This window comes from Podarcis erhardii (assembly GCF_964252035.2).
Source record: "Podarcis erhardii genome assembly, chromosome: 5".
Classification (NCBI taxonomy): domain Eukaryota; kingdom Metazoa; phylum Chordata; class Lepidosauria; order Squamata; family Lacertidae; genus Podarcis; species Podarcis erhardii.
In genome coordinates, this window is record NC_138509.1 from 29217511 (window position 1) to 29245094 (window position 27584).

Here is a 27584-nt window from a genome sequence, read left to right on the forward strand (position 1 = left end):
ATTTTAATAATATATAAGGCCACTCAAAAACAGTGTTCACTGAGTGGCTCATTAATAAAATGATAAAATGCAATTAATACTTGGTATGTAAATATTTTAATCTGATAACCTTGTATTTATGAAACCCTAAGAGCAGCTGTGCAACTGCAACTATAAAAGACCTAGTGGCTTAAGGAGGGTGTATTTGTGTGATCAAGGATTTCCTGTCTTTTTTAGGAGTGAGACTCCTATAGAGTAGAAAATAGGACAGTTAATATGGGCAGTATAATAACAAAGCTCTGAGCATTTGGACAGGTGCACCTGCCCAAATTCCCATATGAGCCCAAAGTGAGGAATGACTTTGTTTGTTTTTTAAGTGGGGAGACCTTTGACTTGTCATTTTCTCTGGCCCTAGCTGTATTTCATAGCAAACTGTTCTGTGAGCCCCCTTGCCATGTGAAACACCCAGTAAGGGTCATCTTATTCCACATGGACATACCTGAGTTCTAAGACCATTCTTGGAGGTGGTTGCTCATCTTCTGAAACAGATTACCAACACCTCCTCTTGTTAAAAAGTGTGGCACTTAACAACTTCATTGTGAGTACCAGCACCTATTTTTCTAGAAAGAAAGCACTGGTGCAACTCTACCTGGCCCTTGAGTGTGCCTCTGCCCAGGTGCTGCATTGCAAATCCCCCTTTCCTCCATTCTTAGGGTTAACCAAGCCTTCCCCAGCCTGGTAACCTCCAGACACTGCGGGTGACAGATCCTCCAAGTGTCCCCATTTTCTAGGGACATCCCTGATTTAGTGAAGCTGTCCTGGTTTCTGCTTTGATCCCGGGAACATCCCACTTTTCCTTAGGACGTCCCTATTTCCATTGGGAGAAATCTTGGAGGGTACGGAGTTAATGTTTTACAGTGGTACCTCAGGTTACATGCACTTCAGGTTACATACACTTCAGGTTACAGACTCTGCTAACCCAGAAATAGTGCTTCAGGTTAAGAACTTTGCTTCAGGATGAGAACAGAAATCGTTCTCCGGGGGCATGGCGGCAGCAGGAGGCCCCATTAGCTAAAGTGGTGCTTCAGGTTAAGAACAGTTTCAGGTTAAGAACGGACCTCCGGAACAAATTAAGTACTTAACCTGAGGTACCACTGTATTACGTTTTCATATATGTTGGAAGTTGCCCAGAGCGGCTGGGGCATAGCTTCCCTTTTTTTTGCGGGAAATTCCCTTATTCCAGCGCTGCTTTCCCCTGCTATCCTGGAATGTTAGATATCCTGTAGACTGTCCCCGGCACAGGTGAGGCTGCTGATCCCTTATTTTCAAATCTGAAAGTTGACAGCTATGTGCTGGGGCAGCCCAGTAAGATGTATGGGGTATAAACAGTAAAATTATCATTATGCAGTGGGACGACCCTATTGTCATCAGAGAACTGTTGGCAGGTATGGGGTGATGGGAGTTGTGCTCTTCACGATGGGGGGAGCCCCAAGCTGGCGAAAACTTGGCGGGGGGGGGGGAGAGATCCATGAATGACCCACAGCCCTGAGCCTGCGGGCGCGCGGCCCCGCTTGGGGTCGCCCGCTGCCCCTCCCTCTGGTGGGAGTGGCCGCCTGCCGTGAGCGCCGGCGACAGCTGCAGGACTGCCTGACCTTGCTCCGCCGTCGGATCCCCGCATCTCCGCCATGGCGACCAGGCTGCTGCTCCTCCGGCTCTTCCCGCGAGCTGTGCGGGCCACGGCGCCCGCCTCCATCCGAGCCATGAGCGCCGGGGGTGCGTACAGGCAGACCAGGGGCGGCGGCGGCGGGGCTGAGCGCGTTCTGCTGGGCTTGCGAGAGCGCGCTCCGGGGGAGCGAGGGGCTGCTTTTGCCTGGCGCTCGCAGACCTCGGCAAGGTGACCTCAGCTCAAACCAAAGCGCGGCACTCGTCCAGGAGGCGCCTCCTCGGGGTTATGAGGACGTGCTGGGCGCTCGAGGGCCCGTCCCCCCGGGGCGCTCCTACCTGCTTTTCCGCCAAAAAACCAAAGCCCACCCCCCACCCCGGGCGTATGGCAGGCAAGAGCCGCCCCTGGCACAAGGCCCCTTTGCGTCCCTCTTCTTGGAGGGAATCACGTGCCCTGTGGGGAAGACACGTGGAACAGCCCCCCATAAATGGCCTTTGAAGGGAGGCAGGCAATAGTCTGTTTGCAGAGCTGCACGTGAGTTCTGGGGGAGGGAATCACCATTGGCGTCCAGCGGGCTAATGATTAATAATTATGATCTAAACTTGACAATTACCCAAAGCAAAAGGGTTGTTTGTTTTCTGCTGAGGTTCTGTTGTAACTCTCGTTTGACCTGTGGGTGGAAGCCAAAGGTTCCGAAATGCCCCCTTCTCACCACAATTCTGCCACCCAGCCCCCTTCCTTGGTTAACTCTGCTGGTGTCCAGGGGATATGGAGTAATTTAGGAGTATGCTTTCCTACCACCCCACTTAGGTAAAGGTAAAGGGACCCCTGACCATTAGGTCCAGTCGTGGCCGACTCTGGGGTTGCGGCGCTCATCTCGCTTTATTCGCTGAGGGAGCTGGCATACAACTTCCAGATCATGTGGCCAGCATGAAGCTAAGCCGCTTCTGGCGAACCAGAGCAGTGCATGGAAACACCATTTACTTTCCCACTGGAGCAGTACCTATTTATCTACTTGCACTTTGATGTGCTTTCAAACTGCTAGGTTGGCAGCAGCAGGGACCGAGCAACGGGAGCTCACCCCATCACGGGGATTCAAACCGCCGACCTTCTGATCAGCAAGTCCTAGGCTCTGTGGTTTAACCCATAGCACCACCAGCGTCCCACCACCCCACTTACCAAATTGCAAACATCATGTCCCTGAACAGAGCCTGAAGGCAATAGCCCAGTAACTGGGATTCAATGGAATACTTTCTCTGAATCTAGAAGTGCCATATCACCATAGATCACAGAATCAGGATTGTAGAGTTAGAAGGGACAACGTAGTCCAACCTGCTGCAATGCAGGAAATCTTTGCCCAAGGTGGGGCTCGAACCAATGACCCTGAGATTAAGATTTGCATGCTCTACCGATTAAACTATAATGTATTTTGTAAGGACATTGTGGTACTCAGAGTTTTCATTTCAGTCCATTTCGTTATCATCTGAAGCTGTCTTATTCACTGCAACGTACTGTTAATTTCATTGAGCTCTCTGCCATGACCCCCAGGTTCCCAATTAGACCCTGCTAGATCCCATCTGATCAGTGTACTTAGTAGGGGTGGTGGTAAAGAATATGTAGTGCATCCAAAAATATCACCTTCAAACCAGTATGATTTAGAGGTGCTTAATTTTATCAGGATTGTTTTGTTCTCCACATCTTCCTGGGGTTCATTTAGTTGGGTCAACATTTAATATTAAATTGCTACATCCTCCAAGGGCCCATGAAGCTCAGATTTTGGAAATTAAAACAAATTTTCAATTTGCCTGAAGCCAAAACAGAAAAGACTGGGAAATACACAGGACAGCTGAGTTTGGTGGCACCTTCAAGAGAAGTGGTATACTCAGTAGGTGGGAATCTGCATGGAATTCTATTTTCACACTCTTTTTCATTAATATCTCAGTACACCTTGTCAAACCATAACGCAGGTGCCCTAAAGTGGGGATTCTGTAAAGCAGGAATAGACAACATGGTGCCTTCCGGTTGTTTTCAACTACAACTACCATAATCCCTTATCATTGGCAATGCCGCATGGGGCTCTTGGGAATTATAGTCCAAAGTATCTGGAGGGCATCAGGTTGGCTGTCCTTGATTTAATGTGTGAATTACAGGGTTTTTAAAGACTTTTTTTTCCCAGCCAGTGGCCTGGGAAGCATAGTACCTGCTCAGCAGTTAAGGCTAGATATACAGTATCTAAGCATGCAAACAGGTGGGTAAAAGAAGAGTTGGAAACTATGACAGCAGCAGATTCCAGCTTGGTGCTAGAATTTTTCCTACAGCAGTTATTAAGAGGAAGAGGCACTGATGGCAGGGATTTTGCTCATATAGAATCCTCTCACACATGGCCTGTTAGCTACCCAGAGGCGGGGGGGCATACCTAGTGATTGGATAGGTTGGCTCAGAGTGGCTGGGAGCCTGCCAATCCTCAGGCCACTCCTCCACTGCTCTGGGTGGCTGGGTGAGATGTGCAGGCTCCTCTTGGTGCCAGGATGAAGAACTCAGATTGCTGCAGCCCTGAGGGCCCCCCTCCCCAGTTGGCTGGCAGCGCTATTAGAAGTGTGAGTAGGGCGCCCAGCAGGACTCAGAGGAACAAAACACAGGGAGAGGGCAAGAGTGGAATGGAGGCAGAAGGGAAAGAGGAAGAAGTCAGGGAGATGGACTAATGGAGATGGTGGGGAGGCAGAGCAGAGCAGAGCAGACTCAACCCCAGTGTATGTGGAGGAAGTCACTGGCTGAGTGCAAAAGGCAATGAAAAGCAACCATTTTGAGTTTCTGGTCCATGGTCTCTCCCAACTTTGGTGTTGCCAAAACAGCTCCTTGCCAACAGCGCAAGGGACAGGGGAGGCAGCAGACTGATGTCTCTCCTTGCTGTAGACACAAGGGAGCCTAGTTATGCCTCTGTCCAAAGGTACAGTGGTACCTCTGGGTGCGGACACAATCCATTCCGGGGTGCCGTTCGCACCCCGAGCAGTCTGCAACCAGAGCGGTGCTTCTACACATGTGCGAAGCGCAATAGAGCGCTTCTGCGCATGTGCGAATGTTTCTGCACATATGCGAACTGCGCAGAACACTTCTGCGTGTGCGGAGAAACCCGGAAGTAAATACTTCCGGGTTTGTTGCGTTCTTAACCCGAAAAAACACAACATGAAGCGTTCACAAGAAGAGGTATGACTGTAGTTGTTATCATCAATGCCAACAAAGCAGAATGTAGAATGACAGAGAGAGAATCTGGATCAGAGCATAAAGAAAGATGGCAATTACAAAAGAAAGAGCTAGCTGCAATTGTTATGAAGGCCTGAGATTTGCGTACTTAAGCCCATGCTGACCCTACGCTTAACAGTTGATTTAAATGGGTTTAAGTTTGCATATCAGTGCATAGTGTCAGATAGGTAATCAAATCTGGGGGTTTCCATTGTTCTTTTCAGGTATCCCTACAGATGAAGAGCAAGCTACTGGGCTTGAAATGAAAAGTATGCAAGCCTTGAAGAGAGGGGAAGTAAGTTTAAAGCAATTGAAGAGTTTCACTGAAATATGATTTTGTTTGGTTTCACACTCTTGACTAATAACTATCACTGTCAGTGGAAGATTTAAAAAAGAAATTTAACATCTAACCCAACCCATCTCCCATTGCTTTTTTTGACTACTCCATTGGCTGTGGTCTCATCATGCACTGTGACTTAGAGGTCTCAAGTCTTTACAGGCCCTGTAGATTTTTCTCAGCATCACTTAATTTACACATCAAACTGAATTTAAAAGCAATTAAATTCATGCAGATGAACTATGGTTGGAGTGGAATACAGCCTTAAACTCTTACTTCAGTCACCCAAGATTTATAACTTTTTTTCTTTTCCACTGTATTCTAGTTCTTTAAAAATCAACCCTTGGTCATTCAGTAAAGGAAAAACATGGCAGGAGGGGATATATAACAACTGTGCTGCTAACTAACACATTTCTTCTTTATAAAGGATCCATACAACATCTTGAAGCCCAAGAAATATCCAGGAACCAGAGAAGAGCCTCATATTGTTCCATCAATTGGGGACAAGAGACTAGTGGGTTGTATCTGTAGGTATCAGAATTTGTTTGACTTCAGTACATACTGTCTTCCTGATTCTCATATTGCATAGTCTTGTAAAACCTATTAAGCTCCAGACATTTCAGGTGCAATCCCGTCCCACCACGGTGAAGCAATCGTCTTTTGATTCAAACAGTAGAGCCTTTCCCCTTCAACATATCCCTCAGTGCATGCATGCACTCAAAGTGGGATAATTATAGAGGCAGCATGCTCAGACTTCCCATTCCCCGTCCTGGGCTGCCTGTGTGCATGCACAAGGGGAAGAAGCCACTGGACCCAAGGGGAGTTGAGGAGGGTAAGAGTGGGTGCAAGTATTTCATCCATATCTTACAAATTACCTACAGCGAAATTTATGTTGTAATAGTGTTGATTTTTAACAGTGGTTTCTAGTTGAGTTGGGTGTGAGTGCTTTAAGAAATTTTGAAAATACTGTATAGGCATACTTATTGACCCTGTTACAAATGGAGCGGCATGTAAAATATGCAAAGCCTGAGTCTTTGGTAGAAGATGCATACTATATTAAGATACAAGCATGGCATTTTCTATGATTCTTGCTTTGAAACACCAAGGAGCTATTGGCTCTTTCCCAGGTTGTTTTCTCTTTCTGGCCTTGTTTTCTTGTCCGACACCAACAGTCAGCAGGGTGACAAGGTTAAACATTTCCTGCCAATTCTCCCCCACATTCATGCATTTGGGAGTCTCTTTCCCAGAGTCCCTGTGTAGTTATGTCCTATGACAACTACACAAAAGATGCAGCAACATGCAAAACTACTTTCCACTGATATGGTAGGAAAGATGCCATAACCAACTTCAAAAATAGACCAAATTCAAAGGCTGCTCTTCTGTTATTCTAGGGAACCAAAACTGTTGTCAAATGTAACTGGCCCTTCTCTAAAGACCTTGAAGCTTTCTAAAATGTGGGTTCTTAATTAACAGATACTGGAATTTTTTATTTCTTTTTGCAGGTGAGGAAGATAACTCCACTATTATTTGGTTCTGGGTACACAAAGGAGACAGCCACCGTTGCCCTCAGTGTGGGTCTTACTACAAGCTAACTCATTATGAACTCCCCCACTGAGAACTGATACCAAGAAAAGGTGTTTTTTTCTTTCTTTCTTTCATTGTAGACTTAAATAAATCTGCCTGCCTTTAGCTGCATCAACCTTAGTTACTTTATTGCACCTGCATCTAAAAGCTGAAACAGAAATACAATACAAGAGCTCTGAACAGTATCCCTTTTTTTGGGATCAAAGCAGCCAAAGTAGGTCTGGTTTGGATTATGGCTGCAGCTGTGCTGTTTTTTCTATTTTTAAAATCACTCCCACCCTCCTATAGCTGCTATTTACCCCATTAGAGGAAACATACAGGTGTCTATATGCTGGTGGATGAGGTACAATTAGGACCTTGATAGCAATGCATGCACCCTCATTGCTCATAATCTACCACCTCAAGTGTAATAACAGCATGTGTGTGTGTGTGCGCGCGCACACACACGCGCACACACACACACACACACACACACACACACCTGGCTTCATTCTTAAAACTCCTGCTGACACACAAAATATTCCTTCAAAAATCTCATCATTTTCACGGGAACTACCGTATTTTTCGCCCCATAGGACACACTTTTTCCCCTCCAAAAATGAAGGGGAAATGTGTGTGCGTCCTATGGGGCGAATGCAGGCTTTCGCTGAAGCCTGGAGAGCGAGAGGCATCGGTGCGCACCAACCCCTCTCGCTCTCCAGGCTTCAGGAAGCTATCCGCAAGCCTTGCAAGCTCGGCGGGAGTTCCCGCAGGCTCACAAGGCTTGCGGGCAGCAGCCTGCAGCTCCGGCGAGTGTCCACAAGCCTTGCGCGCCCGGCAGGTGGTACTGCCGAGCGCACGAGGCTTGGGGCAGCAGCCTGCCGCCCGAAGCACGGGGAGCCCTCCGGAGGGCTCCCCGTGCTTCGGGCGAGTGTCCGCAAGCCTTGCGCGCCCGGTGGGAGGTCCTGCCGGGCGCGCAAGGCTTGGGGCGGCAGCCTGCAGCCTGAAGCACGTGGAGCCCTCCGGAGGGTGCCCCGTGCTTCGGGGAGGTGTGCACAAGGCTTGGGGCGGCAGCCGCGGCTGGGGGGGGGAATAAATTTTTTTTATTCATTTCCCCCCCCAAAAAAAAAACGCAAGCTCCGGGGACAGCTGGGAGGCGCAGCGCGTCTTCCCGCTGTCCCCGGACCTGGTCTGCAGGTGGGCGGCAGGGAGAAGAGCGCTTCTCCCCGCTGCCAGCCCCGCAAGCTCCGGGGACAGCTGGGAGGCGCAGCGCGTCTTCCCGCTGTCCCCGGACCTGGTCTGAAGGCGGGCGGCGGGGAGAAGAGCGCTTCTCCCCGCTGCCGGCCTCACAAGCGCCTGGGGGGGAAATAATTTTTTCCCCCTTTATTTCCCCCCCAAAAAACTTGGTGCATCCTATGGGCCGGTGCGTCCTATGGGGCGAAAAATACGGTACCTCAACAAGTTATTTGTGAACTACAAAAATGGAGATGATCCAAACTGCAACCAACAGAATGGTAGAAGAACCTAGCTTCACATGGCATGCTTGGTCAAAGTAACAGACGTCTAGGCTGAGCATTATTACAATGTAACACATGGTTATCGAACAAACATCTGCATCTGCAAGGGAAGTAGTGATATGTTGGAAACTTAGTAGAAAGGAAAGACAACTTACTTAGCAAGGTATATGCAAGGAAGAACTCATTCATTGTAACAAGTAACTTGGGTAACTGCTTTTCCCACTTCCATTATAACAGGGGTTGGCAAGGCTTACCAGCCACGGGCCGGATCACTCCCGTGGAGATGGTCCGTGGGCTGGACCGGCACAGCACGATGCTGGAAATCACGTCTGCGCATGCCCAGATGCCAAAAATTGCACCTGCGCGGAAGCGATTTTCAGTGTCTGGGCATGTGCAGAAGTGATTTCCAGTATCTGCATGTGCGCAGACATGATTTCTGGCGACGCTTGGACACTCACTGCACAGTGCGCGGGGGACTCGCCGAGCGGGTGGCTCGTGAGCCAGTAAAACGGTCTTCGTGGGCCGCATCCGGCCCTTGGCCCACACGTTGCCAACCCTTGCATTATAACATACAAAGTATTGCACATATGCATGAGCATGGTCCATGTGTATCTGATCCTTTGCTAAACCATGTCCTGTCATTTCAGTGTATCAATATAAATTGACAGTATTGACAGTATTGCATTGACAGTATCCCTGTTTCACTCTTATGTGACATTGCTAGATGGACTTCAGTCATGCAGACTACAGAGCCTACATGGGTCTTGTACTGCCAGAACTCGGAGTTAAGGCTGAACCTCATATGAACCTCAAAATAATTATCACAGAGATGTGGGCTAAGTGACACATTGCTATGCTAACCCCTGCACAGAATCAAATTTGTTGAAAGAATGAAACACCTACATGCACACTTGTACATAATTCATTCAAGATTTTTTTTATTTGATGCTTGAATTGTTTCACTGCAGTTTATAAATCTAAAAAAAAATAAATATTTCACAGCTGAAAGTCACATACTATCCATTAACATGTAAACATTCAGGAACTTAAGCCAGCCCCCACCCCATCAATCCTCATGTTCAATTTGGTACCATCAAGAGATGTCTTACTGAAATCCAAAAAGTCTTTTAAAAAGAGAGCATTTAACAATTATCTGAAAAAGTGTAAACTGAACCAGAACTGCAAAACTGCTCTTTCAACATTTGTGAATGGGAACAAAAGGATAAAGTTCTCAGCTCTACTGAAGGTAAAAGGCAAAAAGTGGAGCTGAAGCCAGGCATTCCTTGATTATTCTAATTACCAACAGTTGCCAAGGATTGAATTCCAAGATTAAATAATGGGTTCCATTCATAATTTTAACAACTGATAGTTGCTTCATGCTGCCATGAGATTATCAGACAAATTATCTTTCACATTGTCTTGATCTCTTTTTTTATGTTAACAGGAGCCATATTTGTTCCAGTATGAAAGGGTTGACATAAAATTTATGGCTCCTCATTAGATTTTTACAAAAAGACAAGAGATGCATATCTCTTAATTTATCAGCTCAAATGTTAACGCCTTTTGGGTGTGTGTCTGTTTTTATAAAATAAGCCCCAATTCAGTTACAAGCAATAGATACTCTACTGCTATTGGAGCATGGGTATTTTATTACAAAAAAAAATTATTTACAAAATGAAAAACCTAATGTGACAGTTGCAGTGATTGGGGGGGGGGGCAGTAAGCACACCTTACACACACACAGCAAGTCATTTTGCAATATGTGAAGTACTAAAATTTAGTTAGTGAAACCATTGCTTTTATTCCAAAGTTGAATTTTTATTAAGATGGCAAAATGTGGCTCCAGCATTCATATCAAGACAGTTTATTAGTGTAAGGATTTTTGGCTGCCATTAGAGGATCCGATCACTGAACATGTTTACAAGCATTTCTTATAATAGCTCCGCTGCCAGGCTTTTCACCTAATGTGACACTGCAAGATAGATGCAAAATTAGTTCAATGTTCCCACGTTAAAGAGTTGCTGTGTTCTTAGCCTCTGCAAGTTATACTAAATTGAAACCTTCATTGTGATCAATAGCTTGGATCAGCTTAGATCTGAGTATTTCTTTATCTGTATATTTTGGAAGATCAAGAAGATTAAAACATGTGTGAGACACTGGGAGATACTCATCACCACCTCCAGTCGGCTGAATGACAAGACTAAGGCTCTTCATCCCAAGAATAGGAATACGATCACTGCCTGTCAAAAATACTACCAAGAAAATATAAATAAGTAAGAAGCCTGGGTACAAAGGCCAAAAATGTAGTGCTGTGCTATAATTTTCATTTTACTTTTTAGACTGATATAGCCCAAATCTAAAATTCTGAAAATGTAAGGCAGTTATAGCCATATGAAATTGTTTATAGTTCATTGTTTTTGCTTAAAGTTATTGTAAACAAATTTTATAGTTTAGAGAACTTATTTATTATATTTGTTCATTGCTTCACCCAGAGGTTCTTTGGGGGAACAATATAACTAAAAACAGAAACTCCATATAACACCCCCCGAGTCCAACCCTAAAAAACAAGTGTGGTGTGAAGTGATTTAATTAAGTTAACATTTTCTCTTGGCTAAAGAAATAATTATTTGCTTGGAAACAGGTGTGCTTACACCTAAAGCAAGGTTTTCAACCTTTAATGAATCATATCAAATCAAGCAGAGCAGCTGCATGAGTGCTTTCAACTGGTATGATATGTTTCACCAGAAACAGCTGCAGTTAAACTATTCATATATGTGCCTGTATGCATGTTAGGGTGCTCACACATTCAAAACTCAGGGCAGAATCCAGACTTAAGTTAACTTAGGTCCTACTGAAATCAATGAAGTGAGCCAAGTCATGATGCATGTTGTGCTTCATTCCCATTGAAACCAGGCAAAAAAAGTCTGGATCCAACATTTGAAACATAAGTGAATAAGCAACTTGCAGACCTAATCCTAGTAATTGTTGTTTATTTCTGTTAAAAATATTCATTTTTTAAAAAAGTGAAAATGCAAATTCTCCCTTGGACAGAATCCAAAGTCAACTTAGCATTTTAACCATTCAAAAAAACCAAACCCAACACTAACGCTTGGGCTTAGCACGACATGTAAACCAGGTCTACACTGTAGTTTAGCATTACGTGCATGAACAGCACTGAGCCTCATGCTCACATTCATAGGTGCCAACTCCCTGGGGCCCTGGGTGCTTGAGCACCCACAAAATTCCCATGAAGGGGGCAGGCACCCACAAATTTTGGTGCCAGGGCCAAGCTGGCACTCCTGCCTGCATTTTCCCCTAACCTCCAGTCCTGAAGTGATTAGAAGAAACTGCTGCTGCCGCTCTTAAACTGAAGTTCTTACTTCCAAATTTGGGGACAGATTACACTATAACTTGATAACAAGACAGGATCATAAACTGCATATTGATCCTGGCTTGTCTGAACACGCCACAGCTAAACTAACCACAGTTCCAAGTTTGGATGTAGGTTGTTTAAAACCATAGGTAGATCCTTCCGATAGCCGGCTATGCTGAAGGAAGCTCCACAGGCCCGAGGCTCACTGCTGCTTAGCATATAGTGCTAAATTATGACCTAGTGTTACATGAAAAATAAGCCAGTGGTAACAATTGCTCTAGAGTTCCTATTTAGATTTCTTATTTTCTTACACAGTTTTGTATACTTACATAAAAACTGTTTCTTCTTCTCCAGTGGTAACTCATGAAAAACTTCCCAGAACATTTTAATTGTTGGATTCTCTGCCCAATATTCTCCTTTGTATTGAGTATTCTAAGAACAACAAATCAAAATCACAATATATCCCCCTCAAATTTACAAATAAAATGTTGTATATTGAACAAACAAAAATACCTATGCGTAAACGTATTTATAGAATTTTATGTATTTTAGTGTTTTTCTACATAATACAGAAAAGCTCTATTTTGGACAATCGCTTAATTATACAGGATTCTTTAGTGTTCAGTTGTTGCTAATGTCTGGACTAGTAACATACCTTCTCTAGTTCTTTCCAATCATAGTTTGTATTCCCAATCACCATTGCTTGCAGTTCGTTGGGCTGGAAGAGCTGCAGAACTTTACCTCCACACACCTTGTGAAAGCCTGCATGGAATGCGTCATAGAGAGGAGCCACAGATTTATTGAAGATGTAGTCCACGTAGGCATTCACAAACTCTTGCCTAAAGAGCAAATGAGAAGAAAAGGCACCATGTTTTCAGAAGATGAGAATGTTCAACCAAAACTCCACTAGCAATGAACAGCAACCATTTTAACCCTGTCAACAATTATCTTCAGATAGCTCCTAGTTAAGAACTATAACATGAATGTCACAATGAATCCAGCATACAAGGCAAAGAGGGGAGGCATGAGAAAGGAACAGGCAAGTTTGACACTAATTTCTGACTTCTTAAGCTATGGTTTATGAAGCCAGGAAAGATAATTCAAATGCTGCCAATGTCTTGGTGGCTGCAGTAAGGAACCACCAAGAAGAGCAGCGGAAGGAGGGCAAAACTCATTTCTTAAAATATTTTGCCTGTTTATCACCACCACAACAAAGAAAGAAAAAGAGAAAGAGAAAGAGAAAGAGAAAGAGAAATTTCTTTTGCAAGATTACAGGTTTGGAATAAATATCTCAGAAGTTGGGTGTAACTCCCCACCACACCCACACCCCTTATAGTTCAATTCTGAGTTAAGAACCTGCATGACATGAAAAAAGTATTTCTCACTGATAAAATTGCAAAGGCAAACTATTCTGTCAACCTACCATGCTAAAACTTACCTATTTTGTTTGACGACAGGAATATCAGTACCATTAGGAATTAGCTCCTTAACTTCCGTGGTACCAAAATTTTCAACAGTGATCTGTTTAGAACATGAGCGTGTATTTTACTTTTTGTTGCAGAATAGAATCTATAATTCAATACAGGAAAGCGAAGCATGCTATACAAAGCCTAGCATTTTAACAGGAAAAGAGAGACTCGATTACATATTATTACTCCTTACACTGGCATTAAAAAAGTGGCAATGGATGATCTCACACTTACTGTAAAGTTGAGGCAGAAGGTATCCTCTATATCATCTTCTGGGTAGTCCAATAATTGCTGCATACTCCTGAGAATAAAATGTCTCTCATCGCAAGTTGTAACAGCACAATTTATTCAGAAACTTACAGAACTGAAATGGTTTTATATTCTTCCATAGAAATTTACAGTTTAGATTAGCAAAAATCTAGCAGCTACTGAGAAGTCAATATCTGTTCAAGTTTTTTTGCCCTGGAAGGATTTCAATCCTAAAAAACCTACATTTGTTTCAAGTGTGTCAACTAGAAATAAAGACACTAAATCTTGTATCTCATCTCCTTAACAAGGTATTGAATTATTTCTTTGCACTGTGAAAGTTATGATGCACAGAAATGTTAATCTACTTACTGTACTTTCAGTTGTAATGTGCTCACCTGCCAACATCAGGCATTAGCTCTTTGAGGTCATCCAGGGAAGGTTTCTTGTTCAGGAGCTTCTTATATAAAGCCAAGGGGAAGTGAAGCTCTACAATAGTAAAATTATATATTGCTAGCCCACAGACAACACCAATCAGATGAAACAAGTCACTGTCTTCAAAGGTCTGCAAATATGAAAAAACTGAAATTAAACTTTTAAAAGCTTACAAAAACATGCACATTGCTTTAGAGACCATGCTTGTATTCAACTGCTGCTAGACTTCAAGTGGAATCACAATAATTTTGCAAGCTAGTACACTCAGTTATTACTCATGTATATGTTTGAGGTTGGGATCTATAGGGTTAAAAACTCATCAAGCCATTTTTTCAAGGGTTACAGAAAAGGGTGTTTAATTGCTTTGTATTTGATTTTGCAATCCCCTCTAGTGTAGCGAGGCAACAACTCAAGTGGCAAGCAACCAGTGTTTTGAGGGTTAGCATTCTAGAGAGAGAACTCCTGATGATGGTTTTCTATGATCTGGTAACATCCTGTATTAATGCACTGTCCTTGGTGCTGCCTTTGAAGCAACTAGGAAAATTCAGCTAGTACGAAATACAATGCCTAGGTTACTAACAGAGACCAACTGAATATATATCTCACTCAACAGAAAACTGCACTAGCTGCATCTCTGGCACAGTTTAAGGTGCTGGTTCTTGCCTTTAGAACTTTAATCAGCTTAGGAGGACTGCTTTGTTCACAGGAACCTACAGCTCAAGTTCTAAGATCATCCTTGAAGTCCTTTCTCTGAGACATCTTGATGAAGCCAATTATGACAAAGGAAAAGGGTCTTTTCTGTTGTGGCACATCTGGTGTATAGTATTTCCGTGGGAAGGCTTTTTATCACACTACATTTGGATTTTTTATTACACTACATGTGTTAAAAATGCTAGGGTGTCTGTTTTGTCACCAACAAGAGTTTTGTGAATGGCCACTGTTAATAATGTAATTGTGACTGATCATATGTTCTACATTTCATTTCCCTCTAACCTCATGATTTATAATTCTTCTTCCAAACAACTCAGGTGAACACTTCATGTACCCGATGAAGTGATCTGTACTCCATGAAAGCTTATGCCATAAGACTTTAAGATGCAGATACTTTTATTTTGGCCCCAACAGACTCTACAAAAACACAGCCATGCAGCACCCACAAAACACACTGACTTAATCTAGTGCTGTTGTATTCATGGCCTTCTGTGACCACCAGGGAAAGGGGACAGAAATGAGCACATTCAGGATCAAGAGCAAACATAACAAATGCTATCATAGACTAAAGGATGCAGTGTGCACTGGTGCAATTATATCATAGTAGTAATATTCTCAAAGATACCATAGGCTGAAAGTAAATCAAGATATTCATTTCCACTATAAATACACAAAATCCAACAAATTACATACCTTATCTGAGAACCAGATGAGCCTCGATTGTTCATCGTACCTGAACATTCCATACTTGGGATCTAACAGCTCTCTCATGATAAGCAAGAAAAATTCTTTGCGAACTCCTCCTGCATCAACAGCTTCTTCCCCTACAAAAATAACCTAACATTGGCAATGCAGTTAGAACATTACATTTTTAAAAAATAAAATACCACACATACTCATAGAATCATAGAATTGTAGAGTTGGAAGGGACCCTGAGTATCATCTAGAACAACCTCCTGCGATGCAGGAATATGCAGCTGTCCTGTAAGGGAATCGTACCTGCGACCCTGGCGTTATCAGCACCAGGCTCTAACCAACTGAGCTATCCACAAGTGCTCAATTTGTTACTTGGATAATGACATTTACAATAAGGAGTCTGAATAAAGGCCACTTCATACATTATATTTTAAAGTTGTAAAATGTGTTTTAAGTTTTTATTATGTTTTTTATATATAAAAAAAATTATTATTATTATTATTAATGTGCTGGATGCCGCCCAGAGTGGCTGGGGAAACGCAGCCAGATGGGTGGGGGGATAATAAATGAATGAATGGATGAATGAATGAACACGGCAAATGCATATTTGTAAAGACATACGTTATACAGGTATATATTATACAGGTACATTTTTCATTGACCTGGAGCAGCCTCAAGTCTATGAATGAATGCTGAGGGGCAAGTTATGAATTATATGCAAGTGTGTATACTAAAGTTCCAACAATTAAAAAGAAAGAAAATGCACCAAAAGGAGCCTTAGGTAGTTGTGATTTTGAATGATGGGAGGAAGCAAGTGCTGAACCCTTTCTTGGCCAGCTGTTCTTTGCTTAGAATTCTCCCTTCACCCAGTTCTAGGACAAATATTTCCCATGGGAAAAGCAGAGGGTAGGGGGTGGAGAAGAAGAGAAAACTGAAGGCCAGGTGTGCATCACAAAAAGGTAAACATGCATGCATATAGGCTATACCTTAAGAGGCTTCTTGTAGTCAACATTTTTTGTTTTTCTTAGGACTTCCATTGTATCCCCCACAATATTGTCTCTGCGCACAATTAAGATCAGACATGGATTGACAGATTCAAATACTGGGAGAAAAATAGATGAGAAATTCTGTCTGTGAGCCTGGTCAACAGCCATCTGGGAAAAACCAAGTAAAAACCTTAGTGGCAGCAGCAGTAGTAATAAACACTGGATGCTCAAGAGAATCTACAGTTCCTAGTAATATTTCTACCTTGTGATTATACTAATGCAGTACTGCCTGAATCTTTGATATCCAAAGACACAGTTTTTCTTGATATCTGAACAACTGTGATACAAGCCAGTTAATATAAACAGGGCCTAAGTTATATCAATCCAGGAATAACTACAGTGTTTTAAAGTATTTTATTTTTAAATTACTGTTTTACCTGCATCTGTAAAACCGCATCTGTCTGCAAGAGTGTAGTCTTTGCCTGTGCATCAAACACAAATGGGTAGGTGCAAATTGTAACTGGCACATCTGCTAGCTAGAAAGGCAATAGAAAAAGCTGTTAGCATGTGCAGTATTAGCAACAGTATATATACATTTTTTTTTGGCAGTTATGCAACATTTACTTGACAGAGAGATATAATACAGGATATCCAGCTTATGAAGAGGTTTATGTTTTTTAAACAGTTTTAGATATATCTAATCCATGTATTTATTGCAAGATTATCAGAATTCAAGGCCCATGGATAAACCTGATGTCAGAATCTTTGGGTCTAGTTTCCAAAACTTTACTGTGGGAATCAGATAACTTCTTACCTCATTTAATCCATGGCTGATATCCTACCAAAAGAGTGCATAAGAGGCAGCAGTAATTAAAAGGAAAAAAACACTGTTAGGTTCCTCTCCACTTTCCTCCACACCCCCAAAAGCCTTCATGCAGATGCCTGCATTTTTTTAAAAAAAGATGGGCACAGACTAATGCCTGTGTGGCATTCAGAGTAGAGCTATTGAAATTAATGAACCCAAGAGCTTCCTCTTGTCCTGCTGCTTCCCTGCCCTACCCCAAGCAAAACTGTTCTTTAGTACTCAAATGGAGCAAATAGCAAATGGTTTTTCCGTAGATTGCCCTTTGTTCCAATTTAAAGTTAAGAGCAGGTTTTCCCTGGGAAAGGAGCGGGACAAGGGGGAAACTGCTTGGGCCCATGCTTTCTAAGTGTGGACGAGCCCTAACTTAAGTCACTTTCATGAATGTCAATGGGTCTATTTTGAGCAAAATTTAGTTAAATACCTCTCTCTATGTCCTATGTACAGGGACGCGGGTGGCGCTGTACATAGGGTGGCGCTTTGCACGTCAAAGTTCAATTAGATAAATAGGTACCACTCCGGCAGGAAGGTAAATGGCGTTTCCGTGCGCTGCTCTGGTTTGCCAGAAGCGACTTAGTCATGCTGGCCACATGTCCTGGAAGCTGGACACCGGCTCCCTCGGCCAATAAAGCGAGATGAGTGCCGCAACCCCAGAGTCTGCCACGACTGGACCTAATGGTCAGGGGTCCCTTTACCTTTATGTCCTATGTACACAGAGAAGTGTAGAGAACAATGTATGCTAGTGCACATGGATTTCAGGGAGGTACATGGCATAACTGTGCCCACATACAGATTCACTGCTAATACATGCATGTAGCCTCTACCAAAGTCATGCCTGGCACACATTCACTTCCACAAGATGCAGTGGTCGCTCCTTAGAAAACAGGGATAAATAAAAGTTCACAGAGAGGTTTGGTCCTAAACTGTGCAATTCTCCAACTTTAAGATTGGTTTATTCAAACATCTATCCCAGCTCATTTCTAAAGCTTTATTGTGGCCCACCTCCAAATTATGACTAAACTATTAATGTGCCTAAAAACCAAATGTCACAGGCGCAAAAATCTAGCCTAGGTAGCTTTTTAGTTCTTTTCATCCTTCATCAACATGATGATAATGGACACAGAGCACTCATGAGCACAACTTATCTATTCAATTAATACATTTATGAATAATCTTTTTCATTTTCAAAGTCTTAAAAAGCAGATTGCATTTCTCACAATCAGTATTCCGAAACCACAGATCCTATTTAACCTACACTGTTTCTAGGCTCTGCTCCAAGCCATTACAAAAATACTTCAGATGCCCGACTTGAGATATATGAGCAGGGAAAGAAACACTTCTGAGCTAAAAATAAAATTGATACTTTAGGGAGTAGTATTAAATAAGGGTGGGGACCTTTCCTTTGAGAACATCACGATTACTGAAGAGAATAAGTAAAAGAACAATGAATTATATGCACAATTGCAATAGTGGGATGTAGAATACAGGTATTCTCCCATAAAAGTAATATATTTGATTAACTCATGAGGAGAGATGCATGAGGGCAGATGATATTTTAAAAAGGTGTTAGTGTTTGATCACCATCATTTAATAAACCTGGAATTTTGGTTCCTGTTGCCTACATTAAATAGTTTCCAAAAATATTCTTGTTTGTTTAAAAGCCCAGCTCTATTACTCCCTTCAGTATAAATTAAGAATCCATGTTCTGACCCTGAGTGGTATCTCAATTAGTGTTTGGAAGCAAGAAGCAAACTAACTAGAAACTTAGATACCCAGCAAGTCTTTCATATATCCAAGCAACGCATTTACTTTTCAGTTCAGAGATGTGGCTGTGAGAAATCACCTCTGCTTGCACCCTATGGTCCAGTTCACACCAAACCAGGGGTGGTTAACCTGTTGCTCAACTACAACTCCCACCAGCCTCAGATAGCATCACCAATGATCAGTGGTGAGTCGTAGTTCAGGTTATTCATGTCTGTCACTATACCATGGCTTAGTGCTGCGTGAACAAATCTCCCTGAAGCCTGAGCAAAGCATTGGCCTGCATGCTCGCCTCACCAATTCTTGTTAGGCCAGGAGAAGAACCTGCACCAAGTTTGGTTTTGCTTTTGAACAGTCTAGGCTCAGTGCAAATGAATGGACTAGGGATTTTGGCGGTTAGCTTCAGGAATAACTCATGTGCCAAGATGTGACTGTGGTACAGCATGATTTGCCAGTATATCCAAACCAAGCAGTGCATCATTTGATGTACACTCTGTATTCTTTAAAGGAAAAGAAGAAAAACTAGCCCTCTCTAATGCTTATCAAAGACCAACATTTTTACTCTGTATGGATGTAATGTTTCAGAAAACTTCATAAAAAGGACATTGTCCAGGAAAAACTAACAAGAAAAAGAAAACCCACAACCCAAAACTGACATACACTAAGAACCACTCTAAATAGAACACTTGTCACAACCTAAACTGTTCTTGGCCTGCACTGCTTCAGACTGTGGTGGAGGAGCAGGGGACCTAACATAGTCATGTTCATTAATTTCAATGGGTACACTGTTGAGTGAAATTTTGGTTGAATACCATCCAGAGAAATCTAGCATGTTAGGGAGAACACCCTTCTCTCCCACACCTAGCTATCTGTTTGCAGGAATTTATTTATGTATTGGGAACACTGAGCCATACAATTCATCCAACTGAGCAGCTATGCAATGTGAATTTGAGCCCATGCAGTGTATTTTATAACGCATAGTGAAAACAAAAATGGGACATTTACCATTCCATATGCCTGCTGCTGAATCCAGTGGAAGTAATCACTTCTTATGTCTATCAAATCCTGTAGTTCATGTATGTAGAATTTATCATATTGTATGATTTGCCCACCTCTTTCATTTACCTGCATTTTAAAGAGAATGCAGTTTGTCACTGAGAATATTTTACATTTCACTCTATTCTATTAAAACTATTTCTTCAGATTTGTATATGAAATGCTATTTGCAATATTTTGGCTGGCCTAATAAAGGTATTGCCATACTATGGAGTCTGGAAGTTGCTGTCTATGTTAGCCAGCCTTCTTCACAAAGAGGAATAATTTGTCTGAACTCTTAAACTATTTTCATTTATAAATATATGTCCTTTCCCAAAGCATAACAAGACTGGAATATGTTAGTCACACAATGATTTAGTTATAAACTATAGGGAACAGCCATTTTCTGTGTGCACCGCTTTCAGCCACAGAATGGGGAGGGGCTGGAACAGGCTGATGTTTTAAGGACATTTTTGATATGATGCTTTCTCCCTCCCACTTTAGGGGTAGGTATTTGTTTGCTGAATATGACTGAGGTTATTTATAACTGAATAGCAGCAAGAGAAAATGTGTTTTAAATTGTTTATTTATAGAATGATACAGTTTATATATATTAAGTTGTAAACATTAAGAGGTTAGTGTAAAAACAACCATGCATTTTATTCCAAGATGCACTCCAAAAACCAACTTGATAATAAAAGTACTTGCTACTACCAGGCAGCCTGTGAGTAAGACTATTTGAAAAGTGGGGTTCCACATGTTTCTTGTCAGCTATTTTGATATGCAGTGTCAGATCTTAAGACATTGAACCAGAATGTATGCATGTATGCATAGAACTGCAGCCTTAGTGATTTCTCTTTTGTGGTTCTGCCTTTGCTAAAGCAAGGTATGTTGTTCACAAAATAAATTTTGACTCCATTTGTAATATTGGCATGAACTTTCAACTTCTGTGGTTTGGGTGAGTCTATATACTGAGAGCCGTATACTTTGATCTCAGTTCTGATGTTACATTAAATCAAAGTATGGTCTTGCATGTCTCTTCATGAGAACATGAGGAAATACTCCATCCAATGATCATACGGATTCCAAACAAATCCCAATGGTCCACACAGCCACAACTTACTGTGAAAGTTCAGACTTCTAAACTCTAGACTTCTAGACTCAGTGAAAATCAATTGCATCAGTGATACAGTACATCAGCCAAAATGTATCTGGCAGCAGAAATAAGGATACAAACTGCAAAGACCTACCCTGTGCAAAATTTCCAAAACCTTGAGAGAAGAGTGCAGGCAGCTAGAGAAGATTCTTTGCTCTGAAGTTGGAATGCCCATCTTGTACAATTTAAGAAGGTGGACAACAACATCCTTGTAAAGTTCCACGATTTTAAGGAACAATGGAGGCTCCAATGCAGACCACCAGTTTTCTGTTAATAAAAGGGAAAAGCAAATCTAGCAGACAAAAACGTTGCATAACTTAACAGGACTTATATGTAACTAATACTGTCTAGATCTCAAGTTCATTAGTTGTTCAGCAATGGATAAATTAGACCATCCGTTTTTCCACTCCATATCAACATCCTTTTAATATGTAAGAATAGGAGACATAGTTTTTTGGATGTTAGAAAGGGAAGTGCAAAGTTTATTATCCCTGAGGCAGAAACCCTGCTTATTAACTATCATGAATTCAAAAAGACAGTTTAAGAAATTTCATTGGACACTTGAGCAATTCCGGATTTAAAAAATAACTTGGCCTCAAAATTATAAATCTGTATCACAGTAGAGCATAGTTGATAATTTACTATTATTCCTTTCTTGTATGTTTGCCTCGTACAGTCATAACTCGTGTTGCGTTCTGCTCTTGTTACGGACTTTCAGCTTACGAATGCGGCAAACCCAGAAGTATTTACTTCTGGGCTCACCACCCACGCATGCGCAGAAGCGATCCATGCGCTTCGCACATGTGCTTGATCGCACCATGCACATGCACAGAAGAGGCATTCTAGTTGCAGACTTTTCAGGGTGTTAATGGCATCCTGAAACGGATTAAGTCTGCAACTAGAGGTACCACTGTACCTGCTAATGGAAAGAGGAAATCCATTACGTATTTTTCACTCCAACAAACACCATCAGTAAGCCAAAAACAAACCTTAGGACTGACATAAACCACAATTTATAGTTTGCATTTAATGGCATGCCAGAAATTACTGTTTGTTTCCACCCAGCGTGAATGTGGAGGAATAAGTGACCAGAGGCAGTGTGTTCATGGCAAACAATTAATAATGGTTTACAGTGGTATGCAAACAAAGCAACACTTGCTCATAGAGCTACACAAGGATATCTATATGCAACAGCACTTCCCTTTAGTAGTGCAATGAACAGAAGGTGAAAACTTATAGCAAGAACAGTTTGAGAGATTATATATGCCCACAGTTAGTTTTGCAAGCTGCCACACCCTTGCAGCAGATTAAGACATACAAATTAAACAAAAGAAACCTTACCAAGTACTTTCAGTGGAGCCTTTTCTAGATTCACAATAGCAGTTGCAAATGGGATAGCTAGTGTCATGTAATTGTTTGCGTCACTCATTAGTGGGCATTCTGGCAGGGTTAGAAACAGTCTTAGGGCTTCAACATCAGGCAAGGAACTAGTCAGTTTAGGAATAAGGTTCTTTTCCAAACTAGCTGCAACCTGGGAATGTGGTACAAAATAGATTCTGGTTTTAAACTAAAAGCATTTTCTATTATAATAACTCATTTTACACCTTTTTTTAATGAATTTGAACAAAAACTTGTTTTTAAAAACAAAAAAACCCCAGAGTTCCTTAATCACAATAAATGTTTTTTATAACAGCTATTTTACAAGAATGATGAAAGTTACCTTTCATATCTGTTCTGGAGTACAACACAAATTACAACATGAAAAGTGGGGCCCTGAAACAGTTTCATACTGTGGTTTCTGTTCAGGGGTTGGAGCCATTCTAGTCAGACATAAAACTAAGCCATAGTTTGCTATCACCATGGTTTGCTGAAGAAACCAGGACCCCAACCACAGATGGTCAAAGAAACTGTGGCTTGTTTTGCCTGGTGATTTCCCCCTGCCCCCTAAATGCTCTTGTGAATAGATGGTTCCTGACCAGAAGGCCTTTGTGACAATCAACTTACCACTTCTTTTGCCACTGGCCAACTGCAGACAGGAAACGAACATTCTGCTCAAGATCCTTTAATGGCTCCAAAAGCCCCTGAGTAAAGTAATAGTCCTAAAGGTACTATCAACCAACCCTTTCCTTGCAATCCTCCTGAGCAAAAGTTCTGTCTGCTCTGGCTAGTCTTTCAGTAACAACAAGTGTTTCTCAGAACTAGGAATGAACTAAGTTTAACAGGAAGTGAATGGGTGACAGGGGAAGCTTTTAGATCAAAATCTGCAACTGCATTTGTTGAACTGTTAGTATAGTCCTTCCTAAGAACAAAGGTGAGCTTTTAAACATATATCTCTCATTAGATATTAGGGGGACATGCCCGTGGTCTCTTACTACTTTTCTTTCTCATAGGGCTCATCAGCAATGAGGCATGCAGGGTAATGAGCCTGTTACTGGGCACAGTAGTGAAGGATGGAGAGATCTGTTAAAAGTATCAGTGATAACCTCTTAGTTGCATGAACAATTTCATTTTCCAGCTGTTTTTCCCTTACACCTCTGTAGCCAGGCAAGGGCTTCTGAGCGATGTGACAAACTAAGCTCAAACCTAAGGATTTGAAGTTCAGAGGTAACTAAAAGCAGAAATTCACATGCCAACTTCAAAACATAGTTTGAGATCATGATTTGTTGGGCACAAACCAACCATAAATGGTTGGCCAGGATGCTCACGGGCATAGCCAGAGCTCACCTGAACAACCCATGGCTTAGTGTTATGCCCAAATCCAGCCACTGAAACACTAATTGAAGTACATTTAAAAAATCTCAAAATGCTGACAACTCTGTGGAGCTACTACAATTTACATTTTTAAAAAAGTATTGAATATTTCAACAAAGCATCAAGCATTGCATTGCAAACCTAAATTTACCAGTTCTGTGCAAAAAGAACCACCAATTGTTTAACACAGTGTAATACCTGGGATTTGAAACTAGGTGCAATAAGGATTTCAGGACAAACCTGCTGAGATATATGAGGATGTTCCGGCTGTATAAGTTTGTGAAACAGAAGTCGAGCAGTATTCATGTCAATCCCTGAGTATCTGGCACTAGTTCTGTAGTGATCATCATGGCTATGAAAACAAAAAGCAGTAAGTAAATTCTGCTTTCCACTACTTATTCTCTATACTTTTAAATGAATATGGAATTCTTAATTATTTCCAAACTTTCATTAAATCTTGTGGCTTGGACATTTAAAATATTGTGTATCACCCACTGACCTGATAGCTAAAAAACTTCCATTTAGACAGCCAGCTGAGGAAAATGTTCCGTCGATTTCACTATTAAAAACAAGAATAAGAAAAAATATATACACAAAGTTAAATGTTCTACAATGTTCTAACAGTCTGTAATAATCACTGTTGACATTCTAGTCAATGGCAGTTGTTTCACCACACAAAGTCCTGGAATTGCCACTGGCAGAGTATCTGTCAGAAGACGGAGATGAGCAATACTGTATTCCGTTGCTATACTCAGTTTCTTTTTCACAAAGAGAGCTCACTATGTTCTATCAGCCATAAGGGCCTTTAACACAAAATCTGTTTCCCAACTCCTTTATGCTTCAAATGTCTGGTACAATGGTCTATTTTCTAAGTTAGATGGGTTCCAAACTAAGTTCCTTTGGCTCCTACTTCAGGTTCCAAATTGTGTCCCTAATTCAATTCTATTGTTGGAAACAGGTAAATGTCCACTCTCCACTAAAGTGTGGTGGGCTGCCTTGAAATACTGGTATTTGGCCTGGGGAAGGGATTACTTTTACATCTAACCAAAAAAGTCTGTCAGTTCATGGTTGAAAACTATGATCCGAAAAGCCTCATCCTTCTCTCCTTTCATACAACACGATCCGAAAAGCCTCATCAACTGGTCTTTCGCCATCCTTTTTACATCATTTGGGCTATGACATTGCCCTTAAATCCCTGAGGCAAAGGTTATGGGATATTTTATACAGCGATCTGCATTCCATATCTTATGTAACCTGTGGACCGTTTGCAACTGGAATCCACTATGGCCATGATTTTCAGTTACCATCGTATTTCATGAATCTGTCTGAACCTAACTATTGCCAATTATTCACCAAAGCGAGACTAAATGTAATCCCTTCAGAAGTACTAAACGGCAGACTGTCTGGTATACCCTATCAGAACAGGCTCTCTTTATGCTCTCATGGTGTTGACTCTATGAAACATATCCCACTACACTGTGAGCAATTCAAACAAGCCAGGGATCATTTAATTAAACCCCTTTTGGTAAACTGGAAAATCCAAAACCTTGTATCTTAAGTACCTCCTTGGAGATATGTCAAACGATACTATCCTGGCCATGGCTAAGTTCCTCTTGGAAAGAATAAGAAACAGAAACCTACATGCTCTGGATAAAACATAGCAACCGCCTTGGAATCCTTTCCATGTATTTCTGTTTTATTTTGCTTTTGAAAATGTTTTTTTGAGTCTCTGGATCGAAATAAAGAATTTATGTATATTAATAGGTGAAATGGAGCATGTAAGCCAATGTTTACAGAAAAGCATCAATTCACAAGACATATTTCTATTTATTATTAGAGTCACACCTATCAATTCATTATAGAGCTATGATATGCTTGAGAGATACTGGAATCATGACCACTAGAAGACAGTACAGGAGTAGAATTAAGGGGACACCTTTTCACTTCTTACACGTTTATTTAAAAAATTCCAATTTCATTTAAAAAATAGTTCAGTTCTGCAAAGGGCAGATCAACCAATAAAGGTAGCAATACATACAGATAGCCATACTGAAAGGAAACATCCTATGTTACTAGAAAACATAGCTTAACATACACTACACTTGAAAGGACTAAAAGGAGAGAAACTTTCTACAAAGCCCAACCATATTTCTTAGTGAATTTAATGGACATTGTCATGTGCGTTTCCTTCCCTCTCCCATTCCTACTGTAATCCTTTCCTTTAAGCAGAGCTCTTCCTATGTTAACTAAGCTGAGCGTCCATGAGGTAAGAGTAATACATTCAAATGCAGGAGCCAAGTGGATGGTTCTGTAAAGTTAAGCACACAACACCACTATCTGCAAGATATGCCCAAAAGTGTAACAACCACCATTCTTACTTTGCTATCTCTGCAGGGAGCCTCCCTGATCCAGAAGATGAGCAGTGCAGCAACCTCTGAATGAAGCCTTCATTCACAGTCCAGATTTGCTTTGAAGCACATGGGTATCTGAAGTCATCTGGAGGTTCCAAATCCTAAATTTTGAGTGGCAAATTATACATAGAAATATTCCCCCCTATTAACTAGGGCTAATTTCCAGAAATCCCTATATTTAGAGTTGCTACACCATACAACTTTGTTTCATGTTTACTCTTGAGCAGTGCACACATTTTGCTTCTGAACTTGTTGCATATAAGCATTATGCACACAAGCTTGTTGGTTTCTATATTATCTGAGAAGATTTATATAAAAGGCTTTTAAAGAAATTGTTTTAAAATTTCCCTCTTTTTTCAGGAGTGCTAATTGGAGCTCAGCATACATAATGGCCCCAATCCAGCTGTAGACATGCTTTCCTGCATGCAACTATCATCCCCAGATTAATTCATTAAGTTCAATACACTCACATCAGTGCTTCACAGATTTCCCTTGCTGCAGTAGGGCATTTCAGGGCAAGGTATCCTCCACCTAAATTAAAGGCTGAGTTTTTAACAATATGATATAACAGGGATGAGGAACACGTGGTCCTTTAGGTCCAGCTCCCCCCAGCCCCCACCATCATAGCCAATGGTCAGGGATGATGGGAGTTAAAGTCCCACAACACTCAGAAGGGTAAAAGGTTTCCCATCCTCATAGGTGGAGAGCCAGGATGTACATAACAAGCTGACATCACCATAATGAAATAAAAAAAATCCTTCCAGTAGCACCTTAAAGACCAACTGAGTTAGTTCCAGGTATGAGCTTTCGTGTGCATGCACACTTCTTCAGATACACACTGTGTATCTGAAGAAGTGTGCATGCACACAAAAGCTCATACCTGGAACTAACTCAGTTGGTCTTTAAGGTGCTACTGGAAGGATTTTTTTTATTTTGTTTTGACCATGGCAGACCAACACGGCTACCTATCTGTAACATCACCATAATGGACATTCATATCCTGTGTGTGATATAGAAGGCATTTTTATTTTATTTGCTTGAAAAAATTATATTCTGCACTTCATCCAGGGTGATGAATAAAACAAAAAATATACTGTGATGAAACAAAGCAGATAAAAATACATCAAATTTAAAACGGTTATAAAATTATGTTTAAAGAATGCAGACAGTTCCAATAAAACTTTGTATTTCTATGAATTCATACTTCCAGTTTACAGCTTTCCCTAACTTAAAATAAGGATTGTCTCAGTCACTAAACTCTAAATATTATGTATGCACACCAATCCTCAAAAGGAAAGATTGCTTTGTTTAGGAACTGTGAGTTTTGCTTTATCAGCTAACAAAATGAAGCTTAATTTTCTCTAAACAATTTACAAATAACAAATTTCAGATA

At 41.4% G+C, this 27584-nt stretch overlaps 2 protein-coding genes across 16 annotated transcripts in view; one reads left to right on the plus strand and one right to left on the minus strand.

Annotated features, from left to right (window-relative positions):
* Positions 1 to 1592: 1592 nt before the first annotated feature.
* On the plus strand, positions 1593 to 6918 carry LOC309342494 (cytochrome c oxidase subunit 5B, mitochondrial-like). Its single transcript, XM_081863008.1, has 4 exons — positions 1593 to 1752; positions 5107 to 5177; positions 5647 to 5746; positions 6722 to 6918. The coding sequence occupies exons 1-4, from the start codon at positions 1665 to 1667 to the stop codon at positions 6832 to 6834; spliced, it is 372 nt and encodes a 123-aa protein (XP_081719134.1). The 5' UTR covers positions 1593 to 1664; the 3' UTR covers positions 6835 to 6918.
* Positions 6919 to 9220: 2302 nt separating this feature from the next.
* The window catches only part of HERC4 (HECT and RLD domain containing E3 ubiquitin protein ligase 4), a 30497-nt gene continuing 12133 nt past the window's right edge, over positions 9221 to 27584 (minus strand). For 14 of the 15 annotated variants that reach the window (XM_081862960.1, XM_081862958.1, XM_081862959.1 and 11 more), the window contains 16 exons: positions 26159 to 26292; positions 24280 to 24339; positions 24021 to 24132; positions 22371 to 22560; positions 21124 to 21296; positions 19844 to 19963; positions 17030 to 17053; positions 16653 to 16751; positions 16216 to 16383; positions 15227 to 15370; positions 13786 to 13952; positions 13376 to 13442; positions 13111 to 13193; positions 12328 to 12511; positions 12002 to 12104; positions 9221 to 10551 (listed from right to left, as the gene is read on the minus strand). In XM_081862960.1, the coding sequence (XP_081719086.1) occupies positions 10343 to 10551; positions 12002 to 12104; positions 12328 to 12511; positions 13111 to 13193; positions 13376 to 13442; positions 13786 to 13952; positions 15227 to 15370; positions 16216 to 16383; positions 16653 to 16751; positions 17030 to 17053; positions 19844 to 19963; positions 21124 to 21296; positions 22371 to 22560; positions 24021 to 24132; positions 24280 to 24339; positions 26159 to 26292 (2037 nt within the window). In that variant the 3' untranslated portion in view covers positions 9221 to 10342. The remainder of the gene's footprint in view (positions 10552 to 12001; positions 12105 to 12327; positions 12512 to 13110; positions 13194 to 13375; positions 13443 to 13785; positions 13953 to 15226; positions 15371 to 16215; positions 16384 to 16652; positions 16752 to 17029; positions 17054 to 19843; positions 19964 to 21123; positions 21297 to 22370; positions 22561 to 24020; positions 24133 to 24279; positions 24340 to 26158; positions 26293 to 27584) is intronic. The other variant, XM_081862962.1, reaches the window with a different exon arrangement.

What these genes read in the sequence shown, in the direction of transcription:
- LOC309342494 (XM_081863008.1), top strand. Translation starts at nt 1,665, where the DNA reads ATGGCGACCAGGCTGCTGCTCCTCCGGCTCTTCCCGCGAGCTGTGCGG. An exon ending in AAGCCTTGAAGAGAGGGGAA is followed by an intron (nt 5,178 to 5,646) that starts GTAAGTTTAAAG and finishes TTCTTTATAAAG; the next exon opens with GATCCATACAACATCTTGAA. An exon ending in GAGACTAGTGGGTTGTATCT is followed by an intron (nt 5,747 to 6,721) that starts GTAGGTATCAGA and finishes TTCTTTTTGCAG; the next exon opens with GTGAGGAAGATAACTCCACT.